Consider the following 14,637-nt stretch of genomic DNA (forward strand, 5'->3'; position numbering starts at 1 on the left):
AAAGAACAGTGAGAAGATAGCATTGCAGCATGAGTCCACTTTGCCGGTACCAGGTGCACATACAAATACCACAGAGAACCTCTGAGAGGCTGTGGCCCCAAATTCCAATGGTGGTTTTCTCTGGGGAATAGATTATGGGCTATTTTCTGTTTCCTCTTTAGACTATTCTGTCTTTTTCAACGTTTCTACAAAGAACAGAAATACATAAACAACCCACCAGAACGTGTCAATCCATGTAGCTTTCCAAGACCCACAGGGGATCCCCAAGGCTGAGTGCATCCTCATGGGAATGCCTCGGGAAATGCCAGACACTTTCCAGCCTGGGTCTCACAGTGGACCTGTCTGCCTCTGCAGGACCAGAAAATCTACATCTACACCCTCAAGGGCATGTGTCCCTTAAACACACCCCAACGGGCCTTGGACACTCCAGCTGTCGTCACCTGCTTCTTGGCCGTGCCTGTTATTAAAAAGGTGAGGTCAGGGCAAAGACGGGTATGCAGGTGTCTGATGTGCTTCCATGCCTGGGAGGCGTCTCCTAGCTGGGAACAGCCCAAAGCTGTGTCAGGGTGGGGACTGCAGAGCCACACCTTCTAGTACCACCTGGCCTAGGACACAGCCTTAGAGACAGTGGGAGGAAAGATATCAGATCTGGTCCATCATTAGTGCCTTCTGGTTTGCAAAAACCTAAGTCCTCAGCCAGACTGAGGGCCGAGTGAAAACCCCCTTTCACATGCAAATGCCCTGACTCAGGTGGAATGACTGTTGGTGCAAATGGCACAGTGAGTAGTCATGTGTGTGCCCTTCCCCTTCAGAGGGCAGTGGCATCCGGAGCCTCTTTCCCACCTGCCCAGGCCAGAGCCACCCCACAGCCACTTGGTCACCAGGTCCTGGAGGTCCTGATCTTCTTCCCTCCATCTCTGCCTCCCACCAAGTACTCACCATCTACACCAAACACAGTTTCTCCTTGTCCAGCATGGCCCTGCAGACTCATCTCTTTAACTTCCTAGCCCTGGCCTTTCTAAATGAGACCCCAAGGGGCACTCTCCCCAATAAAGGGCCCAGCCAGCTGTGCTACACCTTGGGATTAGCCCCAGCCTCTGTGAGGCTGTCCTCCGGACCCTGCCGGCCCTAGCACCCTCCCCACAAAGCACCCGACTCTTGTGCTGGGCCCTTCACATCCCAGCACCTCTTCCCAGACCGCCTCCGATTCAGCTCTCAAGACCAAAGGCCTTGGCCCCTCCTTTGAGAAGATGCCCCTCAGTGGGAGGCAGCTCCCTAGCTTTTCCAGGCTCCTCCGCCCACAGGATTCAGGCACGGCTCAGGCAGTTCTGGTTTCATCCACCCTGAGGGGCCTGTCTGTGCAGTAGGCACCCTCGGTAAATGCACAAGAAGCCTTTACTGGTGTTGCTTTGTTAAAATGTGGTGACTGTCATCATCCAATTCCAGTTTGCCCATCTACAAAATAGGTATAAGAAGAGACAGAGAGAAGGCCTAGCATACCCAAAGGTCTAGGCCGGTGCACTTGGTAAAAGAGCATTATTATTACTTCTGGATGGAAGCAAAATACATGAACTCTTCTCTTCACCCTTCTTCAGTTTCATTTCTTTAAAAAAAAAAAAAAGTATGAAATAAACCTTAGAGTCATTTATGACCACGGCCCCACAGCAGGGCTAGGCAGCTTGGGACCCGGCCCGCACCAGAGCACAGGAGAACACGACACAAAGTGTTATTGAGGCCACCGCTGGCCAGAGCCCCCAGCCAGGGCACCACCTCCTGCACGACCAGAGGGAATAAAGCGTGCTCTGTGCAGGGCCTCCTGTGCAGGGTGTCTGCCCCCTCCGAGGCTGCCAGAGCAGAGCCTGCATTCTTGCACGCGCACGCACGTTCACACCCAGCCGGAACGTGGTGCTCACCGCCCTGGCCGGGGCCTGAGCCAGGACTCCAGATACAGACCTGGAGCCTATTTGCCTTGGCTGTCTTCTTTCCCTAAAATCCTGGGGATGGATTTCGATACGCTTTCTTACAGCATGTTGTCCTGGACAGTGAGCTACGGGTCTCCATTCCATTTCCCTGCACAGCCAGCCTCCTGAGCTCCCCAGCTCCCCACAAGGAGGCTTTCTGCCCTGCCCCCTCACTGGCATGAGGCCCAGCTCCCTGCTCTGCCCTGACTCCAGCTTTGTTCTGTAGACCTCTTCCCACCCCCACCACAGCCGACGTGGTGTCTAGGCTGCGAAGCTGCACTGTATTCCTGGCTCTGCCCTGGGAGGTGCCCTGGGGTGGTCTGGGGTGGGCCCAGCATTCAGCATGGTCCCTGCAACTTTGGCCTCTGCCCAGTGACCTCTGGCGGGTGTAGAAGAGCTCATGCTTCATTGAGAGGGTGGGGGGCACCCTGAGGACCCTGTCAATGTCAGCTGAACCACAGGCATCTCAGATAGATGTAAGCTGGGATGAGGGCTTAGCAGGCTGAGACAGGCCTCCACGAGAGGGTTGAGTAGGAAGCAATTTCTTCCAGAACTAGTTCAGCAAACACATGTCCACCTGGAGCAGGAGCCAGGTGGAGTCACAGGGCCACCAAGATGAAGGAGACTGAGCCCTTCCCTGTGCCAGGCCAGTGCCACGGGGATGCTGGTAGGCTGGGAGCCCGTCCTTATGGAACACTCCAGCTGGTAGGGGGTGGCAGGCAGGGGGCAGTGCACAGACACTCGCCATGCCCACACTGCCGTCACATTAAGCACACCCAGAAAAGGGCGGGCACCAGGTCCTGCCTCTGAAGGAGGCCTTGGTGGCCTCAAGGAGAAGGCAGCTCCCTGCTGCTCGCCCTGCAAGAAGCTGGCACAAGCAGAGGCGGCCCATGTGGTCCAGGTGACACGCGGTCTCACTTGGTGCCACAGGCCCTGCCTCTCGCTGGCATATTCCTTTCTTTGCTGCAGGGATGGTAGACATGGCTCTGCTGAGTCAGAGCTCACTTCCTTAGGAGCAGCCCCAGCCTTTCTAAGAGCTTGGCTGCCCTGAAGCGTGTTGGTGGAACGTGTGAAATGGAAGGATGTGACCCATCCCTGTCTCCTTCCTGCAGAATTCCTACCTGGTCTTAGCGGGCCTTGCCGATGGGCTTGTGGCTGTGTTTCCCGTGGTGCGGGGCGCCCCAAAGGACAGCTGCTCCTACCTGTGCTCACACACAGCCAACAGGTCCAAGTTCAGCATCGCAGACGAAGACGCACGGCAGAACCCCTACCCAGTGAAGGCCATGGAGGTGGTCAACAGTGGCTCTGAGGTCTGGTACAGCAATGGGCCGGGCCTCCTTGTCATTGACTGTGCCTCCCTGGAGATCTGCAGGCGGCTGGAGCCCTACGCGGCCCCCTCCGTGGTTACGTCGGTCGTGTGCAGTTCTGAGGGCAGAGGGGAGGAGGTCGTCTGGTGCCTGGATGACAAGGCCAACTCCTTGGTGATGTACCACTCCACCACCTACCAGCTGTGTGCCCGGTACTTCTGTGGGGACCCCAGCCCCCTCAGGGACATGTTTCCCGTGCGGCCCTTGGACATGGAACCCCTGGCAGCCAGCCACACTGCCAACCCAAAGGTGCCCGAGGGGGACTCCATCGCGGACGTGAGCATCATGTACAGTGAGGAGCTGGGCACACAGATCCTGACCCACCAGGAGTCACTCACCGACTACTGCTCCATGTCCTCCTACTCCTCATCCCCACCCCGCCAGGCTGCCAGGTCCCCCTCCAGCCTCCCCAGCTCCCCGGCAAGTTCTTCCAGCGTGCCTTTCTCCCCCGACTGCGAGGACTCAGACAGGCTACACGAGCCCAGTGCTGCCTCTGACAGGTCTGAGCATGACCTGACCCCCATGGACGGGGAGACCTTCAGCCAGCACCTGCAGGCCGTGAAGATCCTCGCCGTCAGAGACCTCATTTGGGTCCCCAGGTAAGTCTCCCGAGGTGAGGGCACCATCGAGGGCATGCCCACAGAGCAAGGAGACCCCCTGGGAGCCAGGGAGACCCGCTGGCTTCCTTAATGGTCATGTGGGGACCCAGCAGGTGCTGTGCTTCCAAGAAGGTTGGTTCCCTCCATTGGGAATGGGAGTGATATCTTTAGCAAGTCTAAGAGTGGTTGCACCGAAGCTTATTGCCTGCCAGAGAGCTTAAGGTGCCACACAAGGAAAGCCACAATCAACTGTGATTCAGCTTCCACTGGGAAACTTCTCCTCTGCTTTGGGGTCTGTGCCCTCCCCATAACTTAATCCCTTAGCAGAAACTGCATGTCCGTTGCCTCCCTCCCGCACCCTTCTGCACACCGGCTTCATTCCCCCGAGAGCACGGCTACCGACAAAAACGCTTCCCCTTCTGGGTTTTGGTTGCTTAGGCGCGGTGGAGATGTTATCGTCATTGGCCTGGAGAAGGATTCTGGCGCCCAGCGGGGCCGAGTCATCGCCGTCTTAAAAGCCCGAGAGCTGACTCCACATGGGTAAGACTGAGTGGCAGCTCCTTTAGGACCCAGGCAGCAGCATGAGCACAGAAGGCCCCATAGCCAGGTCTTGCACAGTGACTTTGCTGCCCCTCCATTCTCCCAAATAGCGTATCCACCAACTTGGCTATAAGGCAAAGTGGAAACAAGATGGGGCCCCGCAGACAGCTCCTAGGGGCTCCACACTGGCCATGGCTCCCTGTTTCTGGAGTACCCAGTGCACCTGTAGATCAAGTACCCTACCTAACGAATGCCTCCAGGGCCAGAATTCAGCTGCAGTTGACATGCAGATGCATCCAGGTGATTGATTCACTGTTCTTCCTGCCAAGCAGGAAACCCTACCCGAGGTGTCCACCTGCCCACACAGCACCCTATGGGGACACATGACATAGGCACACCTTGTCATCTCCAAGCCTGGGGTCTCAGCTCCTGCCCTTCCTGGGCTGAGGCATGGTTCAGTAACTGTCTGTGGGTGAGTCCCCCCAGGATTATGCCAGTCTCCTCTGCGAGGGTATGCTGGGCAGGGTGGCCTATCCCGAACATGGTCTACATGGCTGGAGTGATATGAGGCTGGTACCAGCTGCAGCTCCCCACAGTGTTTACACCCCTCACTTTGACTACCGAGCCCCACATGGTAAATCTCCCTTATGAAAAGTCCTCAATTCAAATTGTGTGTGTGTGTGTGTGTGTGTGTGTGTGTGTACTTTGGAGCTCTTCCACTTCACACTAGGCCTGTTTTCCTGTAGCGTGAGTTATCCCCCATCCCTGGGCAAGTGGGTTTTTATTTCACCTGGAGCATAAGAGGGTGGAGAAACCCCAGTCAGCTTGTTTCTCCCAGAGCAGGACAATGACCAAGGAGGCATCCATGGCAGTCTCACTCCCTTGCCTGCCAGCTTTGAACTTTGGCAGTGAATCCCGGGCCAGTGAGCCTTGCTCTGTTAGTGGTTCTGGAAGCAAGATCTGGATCTGCTCCCGAGCTCTGCCAGAGTCTGTGGCTGGAAGCCTTGAACTGACGGAGTTCCCAGCTTGCAGGTTGGCCTTCTGGAGGAAATGGGTGTGCAGCACCCAGGTTGGGACCTTGGCATACCTGCCGTTAGTGTCCTAATGTTTAGTTGTTGTTGTTTTTCCTATCCATCCCCTAAAGCCAGATTTTACCTCTTTCTCGCTATAGGGAGAAAGAGGCCCCAGCAGTCAGCCTAAGGGGAGGCCCTGGCAAGGCCATGCGGAGTCAGAGGTCCCTGGACATCCCAGTTTGCAGGAGCACCTCAGTGCCACGCAGGCTGCACACACGGGGCACAGAGGGAGGAAAGGAAGGCAGTTAGTATGTGCTCGGGGTGGGGCAGCAGCAGGACAGGGAGGCTGCACTGCGGCCCAAAAGGAAACTTGTAGCGCACCCACCAATCCTGCAGAACTGTCCACAGTTTCAAAAAATGTATATAGTGATGACTTTGGGGCAGTAGGTTTTCCATTTAATATATGAGCCTGTATTTCCTAAGCATGTAGAAACAGAATGAGAGAAGAATCCTATTGAGCTTAGTGGCAAGGGAGTTGAGTTAAACTCGGTCATGAGCCATTCACAAGCAGAAATTTGGTTCATTGGTGTTTTCTGGACGCTTTGAAGTTAAGTCACGGATGCCTGATCTGATTGCTTCTGTGGCTTTCCAGGGAGTCGGACTCTTACAGACAAAGCCCATGGAAGTGAACTCATGCCCACAGCCCATGTTTGGACTTTATAAAGCCTAAGCCCGCAGGCTGGGCCACCGGGGAGAAGTGGTGCATCTGAGCACACCCCAGAGAGGGCTGGCAAGCAGACATACTCCCCTCCCCTTAGCCAGCTCTGCCTTCCTCAGAAGGCCCAGGGTGAGGGTCCCAACCCCACCCAAGTGGGGACCCTGTGAGTTTCCTCAGACCCCTTCTCTCTGCAGGGTGCTGGTGGATGCTGCTGTGGTGGCAAAGGACACTGTTGTGTGCAGCTTTGAAAACGAAAACACAGAGTGGTGCCTGGCTGTCTGGAGGGGCTGGGGCGCCAGGGAGTTTGACATTTTCTACCAGTCCTACGAGGAGCTGGGCCGGCTGGAGGCTTGCACACGCAAGAGAAGGTAATTCCTGTGGAATGACAGTCACACATGCAAAGCTGGCTGGTCCCAGGTTGCAGCCTGACCCCTCTGCCATCAGCCTCTAGTTCTCCAAGGACCTAGAAGACAGATGGAGCTCTCCCCTGAACTCCTTGACTCCTTGCTGCTAAGAAGTGCTGAGAAGTTACCCGCCTAGGGGTGGCTCCAGGGTTCTCTGGTTCTCCGGAGCAGAGTTATCTGAATACCCCATCCCCCAACTGCTGATTTCACAGGCCCAGGGAAGACAGTGGTATCAGGCCGGGCAGGGCCTCCGCTGGCCTCCTCCATCAGTTTCCAGGAGCAGGGGTGGAGGATCCCGTTCTGAGCTGGGTCAAACAAAGTAGGGCCGGGCCTTCCTGCCATCCCCGGGTCTCAGATGGAATTACACTAGAGGCCCTGGGTTGGGAAGCAGTTGAGGTAGAGCAGGAGGGGGGCTGTAACCCCTGCCCTTTCCCCACCGGAGACCTCAGGCTCTCAGCACATTCCACAGGCTCCTGAGTCCCTGAGGCCTCGGCCAGCTTGGGCAAGCCAAGATCAGATGTCTCTGAGTTCGGGAAGGTCTCCGTGTGGGAAAGCCCTCGGAGGACGCTGGGTGAGGAGCGTTGCCCCATCCGGAGAATGAATGAGTTCCTTTAAGTGTCGCAGCCAGAAAGCCCAGAGGCGCATAGTGCGAGTGCACCAGCTTAGCCTTTACATTCCTCTCCACCGACAAAAGGAAGGGGAAACTCAATCAGCAGGACTTCAGAAAGGGCCTTGTGTTTATAGCTTTGTCAAGTAAATTTGGACGCAGCTGGAGCACAAGCCCTGTTTGTTTGCACATAAAAATCTTGTTTATCACTTTTAAAAATTCAGTAATATCTCAGCGGTCAGGCTTCTGGTTGTGAAATCACATTGTATGGGATTTATACCAAATTATGTATTTGCTAAACTTTCGCTCCACACGTGTACAGCAGAGTACAAAAAGGAAAATTGTCCATAGGGGGCTTATGGATACAACAGCAAACATTGTATAAATTATGCACATGTATGTATTACACACATGCACACATATATGCACACACATGTGCAAACATAGCCACATTTTTGTCAAGGGTTACCCTTTGTGGCTCCTTAAACCAGAATGGGAGTTTGAAAGAGAGATCATACTCCAGCTGAAGTTTGTTGACCCTTTTCTAAAATTAAAAAGATCAAATTTAGTATTTGCGGGATATGCAGGGGGATGAGACTCTTTTAATCTCAAAATAAACAGATTCTTTCAAGAATGAAGCTGTGGCCTCTGTCTTTCGAGTGCTTATGACCACAGCACAGACTCAGTCCCTCCCAGACCCACTGGCTGTCTGGGGGTAACGGGCAGCCCCTCCTTGCCCACTGTACCAACATGCAGGTGGCCCCTGAGCAGCTTCCAAGGGTGGAGACACTGCTCTGTCAGTCACAGGTTGGAAAAAGCGAGTTCCCCTACTTTTTTTTGTGTGCCAGCCTGGGCACCAAGTCCCAGGGGGTTGAGGGTCTGTGCTTCCTGTCCACCTTCCTGCCATTCTCTCACCCTCATCCCACAGCAGGGCCTCAGGAGTCCCACTCTCCCTCTCCTTTCATTCCAGTGCACCACAGCTGCCCAGTTAACCTCCAGATACAAACCAGAGTCTGTCTGCCCCAGGTCCCAAGCTTTTGCTTTGGCATCACCTGAGGCCAGGCTGCTTTGCAGGCATCAGGCACCAAACTCACCCTTTCCTACTCCTGGAAAAGCCCAGCCCCAGGCCTCACAGAGCCCGGGGAGGGGATCTCTTCACACCACAGTTAGAAATCGTATAGGCCTGAAGTCCCAGCTACCCAGGAGCCAAGGCAGGAGGATCCCTTGAGCCCGGGAGTTGGAGGTTACAGTGAGCTATGATCACACCAGCTTTCTAGCCTGGGTGACAGAACAAGACCCAACTCTTCATAAAAAAAAAAAAAAAAAAAAATACAGGAAATGACTAATGCACTTGACTCCATGAAATTGAAACGTACATGGAAAATTAGTCCAAAGCCTAAAAGTAGACTATCAACTGAGAAAAAAAATTGCAATACAAATGAGAGACAAAGACCTGACTTATCTTCATTACAGAGAGTTCGTGATATCAATAAGAAACAGAAAACCTGAAAGGTAAACAGGTTAAGGGCATGGGCAGCAATCAAATTACAAAGAAACAGACAGACCCTTAAACATCAATGCTTGACCTCACCCAACAGCAAGGAAACAGTCCCGACGACAGTAAAGTGTCACTTACCACCCTCATGTTGGCAGAGGGTGCATCTCCTTCTTGAACACCTACTAAGTGTCAGGCACTGTCACCGGAGACACAGTCAAGAATTTCTGTGTTTTGTGTGTGTGTGTTTTTGTTTTGTTTTCTTTTTGTTTTTTGAGACGGAGTCTTGCTCTGTCGCCCAGGCTGGAGTACAATGGCGCGATCTCGGCTCACTGCAACCTCCACCTCCCAGGTTCAAGCAATTCTCCTGCCTCAGCCTCCCAGGTAGCTGGGATTGCAGGCATGCACCACTGCACCACAACACCCAGCTAACTTTTGTATTTTTAGTAGAGACGGGGTTTCACCGTGTTGACCAGGCTGGTCTTGAACTCCTGACCTCAGGTGATCCACCTACCTCAGCCTCCCAAAGAGCTGGGATTACAGGTGTGAGCCACCTGGGCTGGCTGAATCTCTGCTTTTAGGAGCTCACTCCTCATAGGTAGAGTTGACAATGAGCACACAAACAAGTGAGATAGTAGAGCAGCTGGACCACCCAGTTGGGCAATTGGTGGCTTGGCCTAGGGCTGTTATATTTAACTGAGGCTGCGGAGGCCTGCAGCCTGCACCAGGAGGTACAGTGTGAGACTGAGGAATGGGAAGAAGGCATTCCGTGGAGCTCTGAAGACACTAGGTGCAAGGGCCTTGCACATGCAAAGGCCCTGTTGTGGGATCAAGCCACTGTGTGGGAGGGACACAAAAACCTGGCGTGGCTGGAGCCTTGAAGGAGGGGACTGGGCACACAGAATTGCAAGTGTGGGTCACTGCTGAAGCTCCTGGCAGTTTTAAGCAGGATTATTAGATGATTTAGTCATCTTTACAAATCACTTTGCTGAATGTAGGATGGATTAATGAGGGGGTAGTTGGAGGCTACCCCTTGGAGGGCATTTTGGCCTTATCTACCAAAATTTCAAATGCACATACCCTCTGACCCAGCAGTTCCACTTAAGCATTTGGTCCTGAAATATTCGTAAAAGTGCCCAAAGATACAGAACAAGGATGTGCATTGTAGCATCTCTTAGAATATGGCCCCAAACAGGAAGCAACCCGAACCTCTATCAGGAGGGAGGTCATAAAATTCCTGCACATGCAACAATGCGATCCTCTGCAGCCTGTCAACGAGGCAGGCAGCACTAACTGTGCAGGACTGGAATGTTCTCCAAGATATAATAAATGCATTTATTTGAAAGCAGCTTGCAGCACAGTGTGTATTGAGTTACCATGTGTGTAAAAAACCTTATAGAGCTCCGCGTGTATGCACAGGGAAAATATCCCGAAGGACACCCAAGGACGTGGTAGACACTGGTTGCCTCTGGGGAGAACTGAGGGCTGGCATAGAGGAGTGAACGTTTATTTTTATTGCACACCTTCCTCTCTGCACCCCGAATTGTGTGCATGCCCTATTATGGAGGTAATTAGGCTGGGAAGGGCCTCTTCCCTGAGCCCAATAGGTGGCTCCTGGCCTTGGTCTCTAGAGGTAATGGAGAGGAGTCCCCCTTTCTCCCCTCTCCTCTGTGGGTGTCTTACTCCATCGTGTCTTACTCCATCGAGGGCAGGTCCTGGGGCAGGGCTACGTCCTGTCCCTCTAACTTCATGGTCCTGGCTGAACCAGAACCTCCTTGGCTATCTTTGGGATGCAGGCACAGAGCCCCAGGTGAGGTGGATGGCTACAGCACGGGGACAGGTATGAGGGGCTGGGCACAGGGGGCCAAGGTCAATTGGCTCTGACCCTGGTCCACCTTTGCCCTGGAATGAGGAGGGTGTGCAGCCCAGGTGCAGGGTCAAGGCCCCCCACTCCCCAGTAGATGGCACCCAGGCCTCCTCCCGCCCACCACACTGCACCTGGGAAAGCATTGGCCTGATGACTAGTCACTGGCTGAGCCATCACCACCTTCCAGGGCCACTGATTTCTCAGACCTGCAGGGTCTTTGCAAAGAGCCTGCCAGAGCCCTTCTCCCTCACAGGCCTCCAGGGCTGGAGCATGGGCGGGCTTCTCTGGCGGAAAGCACTGGGGAAGCCCCAAAGGGGATATAGTAACACAGAAACTCCTCCAACGCTCAGAAAAACCTGAAACACACTGAGAGGCAAACAGCAGGCTGCTGCCCTAGAAGGAGCCACATTTTCCAGCATGTCAGGGCCTGAGGCCTCAAAGTCTCTGCAGGAACAGGGAGTGGGGCAAAGGGTGGGTGGCTGGGGAATGGAGAATGGAGTCAGGGTATGCGGGTAAGTTAGTTATAATAGCACTTTAACAATCACTGTGGCAGAAACTGCTAGTTGCAGCCCCTTCTGCTTAGTATCAGACCCTGATTTTGTTGGTGCATCCTTCCCCAGCCACCTTTGCAGGTGGGGTGGTCCTGGGACTGAGCTGCAGCCAGGGGTGACTTGGATGTCGTCAAGTAGGGCTTCAGGGAACTCCATCAAAGGGGGCTGAGTCAGTGGAGGCCCCTTTGACCCTGCCCCTGCCTCCTCTTTCCTTGTGGGACGGAGGGCCCCAGGAGGGCCTGGGACAGTGATGGGGGACAGTTCGCCAGCTCTGGCTGCTAACTTTCAGGCTTCATGTGACCTATGGAAAAGGAACCCACTTCCTTGCTTAAGCCAGCATTTTTCAGCTTTCCATAACTAGCAGCCAAATGCAGTTCCTAATGATCAGATACATTTTCCATTAGCCCCACCAGAGCACTAAGAGTCAGCAAGTGAGCTGGTTGTAACCAACTTCTGTTTAAGTCTAGTCAGGGGGACCTAAGAACCGTGGATTGGAGCGCCGTGTGCCAGGCGCGCCCCTGCTCACCTGTGCATCGTGAGAGCTGCGTGTGGTGTAGCCCACAGTTCTTCCCAAGGCAACAAGCAGTCATTTTGCACCAAATCACAGTCACAGAGAGGGTCCAGGGTTTCATCCAAGTCACCCAAAGGCCAAAACTTAAGGTGTGGTGACTTTGATGTCCTGCAAGTTTAAATTCCACCCTGGACAGGCTACCCCAGCTCTGCAGCCCTGTTTTCTCCTCTGTCATCAACAATTCCTGATGGGATTGGCACAGGGACTAGGAGAGCCCCCACCAGGGCCAGGACTCCCATCTTTGGCCGTGAGACCCGTCTTTCCTGCCTGGGAAGGGCGCCCTGGGGGAAGCACACAATCCTCCTTGAGAACCACTTAGGGGAAACACAAGCAGTCCTGTTGCTGTCAACTATTCCAGGGTTCACAATAAATCACCTCTCTGTTTTTTCTGAAATAATCAGGAAGACTTTTATGAACATCTTTACTTGAGAACTGAGTTAAGGTGTAACACATAGAAGAATAAATGGATGCTGATGGATGAGTGTAATAAGATCACGGGGATGTTTAAGAGTCCCAATTTGGAACATATGGGTTTTGTTGTTGTTGTTGTTGTTGTTGTTGTTTCTTAGATGGAGTCTGGCTCCCGTGGTGCAGGCTGGAGTGCAGTGGCACGACCTTGGCTCACTGCAACCTCCACCTCCCGGGTTCAAGCGACTCTCCTTCTTCAGCCTCTCAAGTAGCTGGGATTACAGGGGTGCGCCACCACGCCCGGCTGATTTTTGTATTTTTAGTAGAGATGTGGTTTTCCCATGTTGGCCAGGCTGGTCTCGAACTCCTGACCTCAGGTGACCCACCCACCTCAGCCTCCCAAAGTGCTAGGATTAGAGGCGTGAGCCACTGCACCCGGCCTGTAAAATATGTTTTTTTTTAAAATGAACTAATAATAATGATGGACACACAAATAAAATAAAATTAATTTCCACTTTGCCATCAATGGTCTCTGCCACCCCCAGGGCTGTCACCAGGCTCCCTGCTCTTCTGGGCCTATGGTTGGGCTGCGTTCCTTGGCCCACTGAGGTCTGTTGGTGGGTCCTAGGGGAGAGGGACTAGTTAGTGCTGGTAAATACGTGCTGAGTGCAAGGGCACTGTCACCTCTCTCGCCGTCCACAGGCAAGAGCCCTGCACTTCCTGCATGAGATCACCCTGTCAGGGCACTCCTTCCCTCCACCCTGGGCCCTGCAGCATTCGCTGGTGGTTGCTCAGTCAGCCTGGGTGCAGGAGAGATGACCTGGAGTGCCCAGGCAGCTCGCCACGGACACGTATGAAGAACAAGAAGCAAAGCCTGTGGTTGGGGCCACTGGGAGCTGGGGGTTTGGTGACCTGAGCTCACCCAGCCCATTCTGATTGATCTGTGGCCCTGACACACTGCCAGCACTCATGCCCAGACCACCCAGCATGCTCACACACAGACTCGCACCCCTGGCACCAACTCCATGGAGCTGTCCTCTGCTCCGTAAGAAGAAACAGCCCAGCTCTGCCTCCCCAGCCTGGGAACTTCTCAAGGGAAGGTACAGAGAGGTGAAGTCTTAACAGGCAAAGGAGTCCCATCCAAAAAGAAGGTGGGGGTGGCCAGGGGACAGCAACCTAACATGTGAAATTGGAAACATCCACATGAACTCATGACCTTTAATTGTAGAAAGAAGTCAAAATATGGAAGCAGTGGTTGCCTCTGGGGAAGGAATCAGATGGCTAGGCGGGACCGTTCTTAACATGACTCTTACTTATTTTTAAAGCAAGTGGAAATGAATACACATCATCAAAAATATTTTCTAGCTCTGTCATGAAGAGTGATCCAGGGAGAAGCACTTTCTTGCATTCAAAAACACGTACACACACACCGCACACATATATATACATAGACATACACACCACACACCTACACATGCATACACTCATATACACATACAGGCACATATGCACATGGCATACACACTTATACACACATATATACATATACCACGTTCAGAGATACATACACGTGACACATGAGTCCTCATGCACACACACCACACACACATACATGCATAGAGACACACACCACACACCTACACATGCATACACTTGTATACACATACAGGCACATTTACACATGACACACACATTCATGTGCACATACACACACATCACACACACGTACACATACATGCATATACAAATATACATATGACACATAAATGCTCATACACACCACACACACATATATACAGCTATACACACACACTCATATACACATACATGCACACTTACACATGACACACATGCTTATGCACACATACACACAGCGTGCACACATATGCATATATGCAGATATATATATACAAACGACACACGTGTATGTGCACACACATATGCCACACACACCATACACACACACACAACACACACACGCACATGCATATACACACATAGACATGCACACGCATGATTTACAATGGGCCTGGGACAGGCTGCATACCCAGGGATTTCAGGGCAGTGTCCACTGAAGTGGACAGTGACTTGTTAACTGGTTCATTGAAATAATGCCAGTTGTCAAAAGTTGCAATGATACCAATGCAGTTACTAGAAAGCATATAAATTGTAGTGATAATGGAAAAGGTTAGAGCTCATTGTACATGTATGTATGTATGTGTATCCTTATCTTGGAAGGAGTATAGGAGCTGTCACTCTGGTGGCTGCACAGATGACCAGCAAGAAAGAGGTCCAGCAGGGAGGGACCCACAGAAGCGGGACAGCCATTTGTCCTGAGGTAGCCTTGAGACAGTGAGCCACCTGCGCACACTCACCCCTCCCGCCTGAGAAAGACTCTCAAACCAGCCAGTCTAGCACATGCTAACAAGATGTGCTTGCCTGGTCCTAGTGAAGCAGGCCGCAGAGACATATCTCGTTAGCGTGTACACGTCCCATCAGCATATCATAAGAGTGGGACAAACGAAAGTTACAGGGT

At 52.9% G+C, this 14,637-nt stretch overlaps 1 protein-coding gene across 13 annotated transcripts in view; it reads left to right on the top strand.

The window, feature by feature from the left end:
- Window positions 1-7,847, top strand: part of LRRK1 (leucine rich repeat kinase 1) — a 154,574-nt gene extending 146,727 nt beyond the window's left edge. For 12 of the 13 annotated variants that reach the window (XM_065548549.1, XM_073996851.1, XM_065548548.1 and 9 more), the window contains 4 exons: window positions 355-471; window positions 3,074-3,927; window positions 4,366-4,467; window positions 6,393-7,847. In XM_065548549.1, the coding sequence (XP_065404621.1) occupies window positions 355-471; window positions 3,074-3,927; window positions 4,366-4,467; window positions 6,393-6,570 (1,251 nt within the window). In that variant the 3' untranslated portion in view covers window positions 6,571-7,847. The remainder of the gene's footprint in view (window positions 1-354; window positions 472-3,073; window positions 3,928-4,365; window positions 4,468-6,392) is intronic. The other variant, XM_065548551.1, reaches the window with a different exon arrangement.
- The last annotated feature ends 6,790 nt before the right edge of the window (window positions 7,848-14,637 follow it).

The sequence above is a fragment of the Macaca fascicularis genome, chromosome 7 (genome assembly GCF_037993035.2).
Source record: "Macaca fascicularis isolate 582-1 chromosome 7, T2T-MFA8v1.1".
In the NCBI taxonomy this organism is placed as follows: domain Eukaryota; kingdom Metazoa; phylum Chordata; class Mammalia; order Primates; family Cercopithecidae; genus Macaca; species Macaca fascicularis.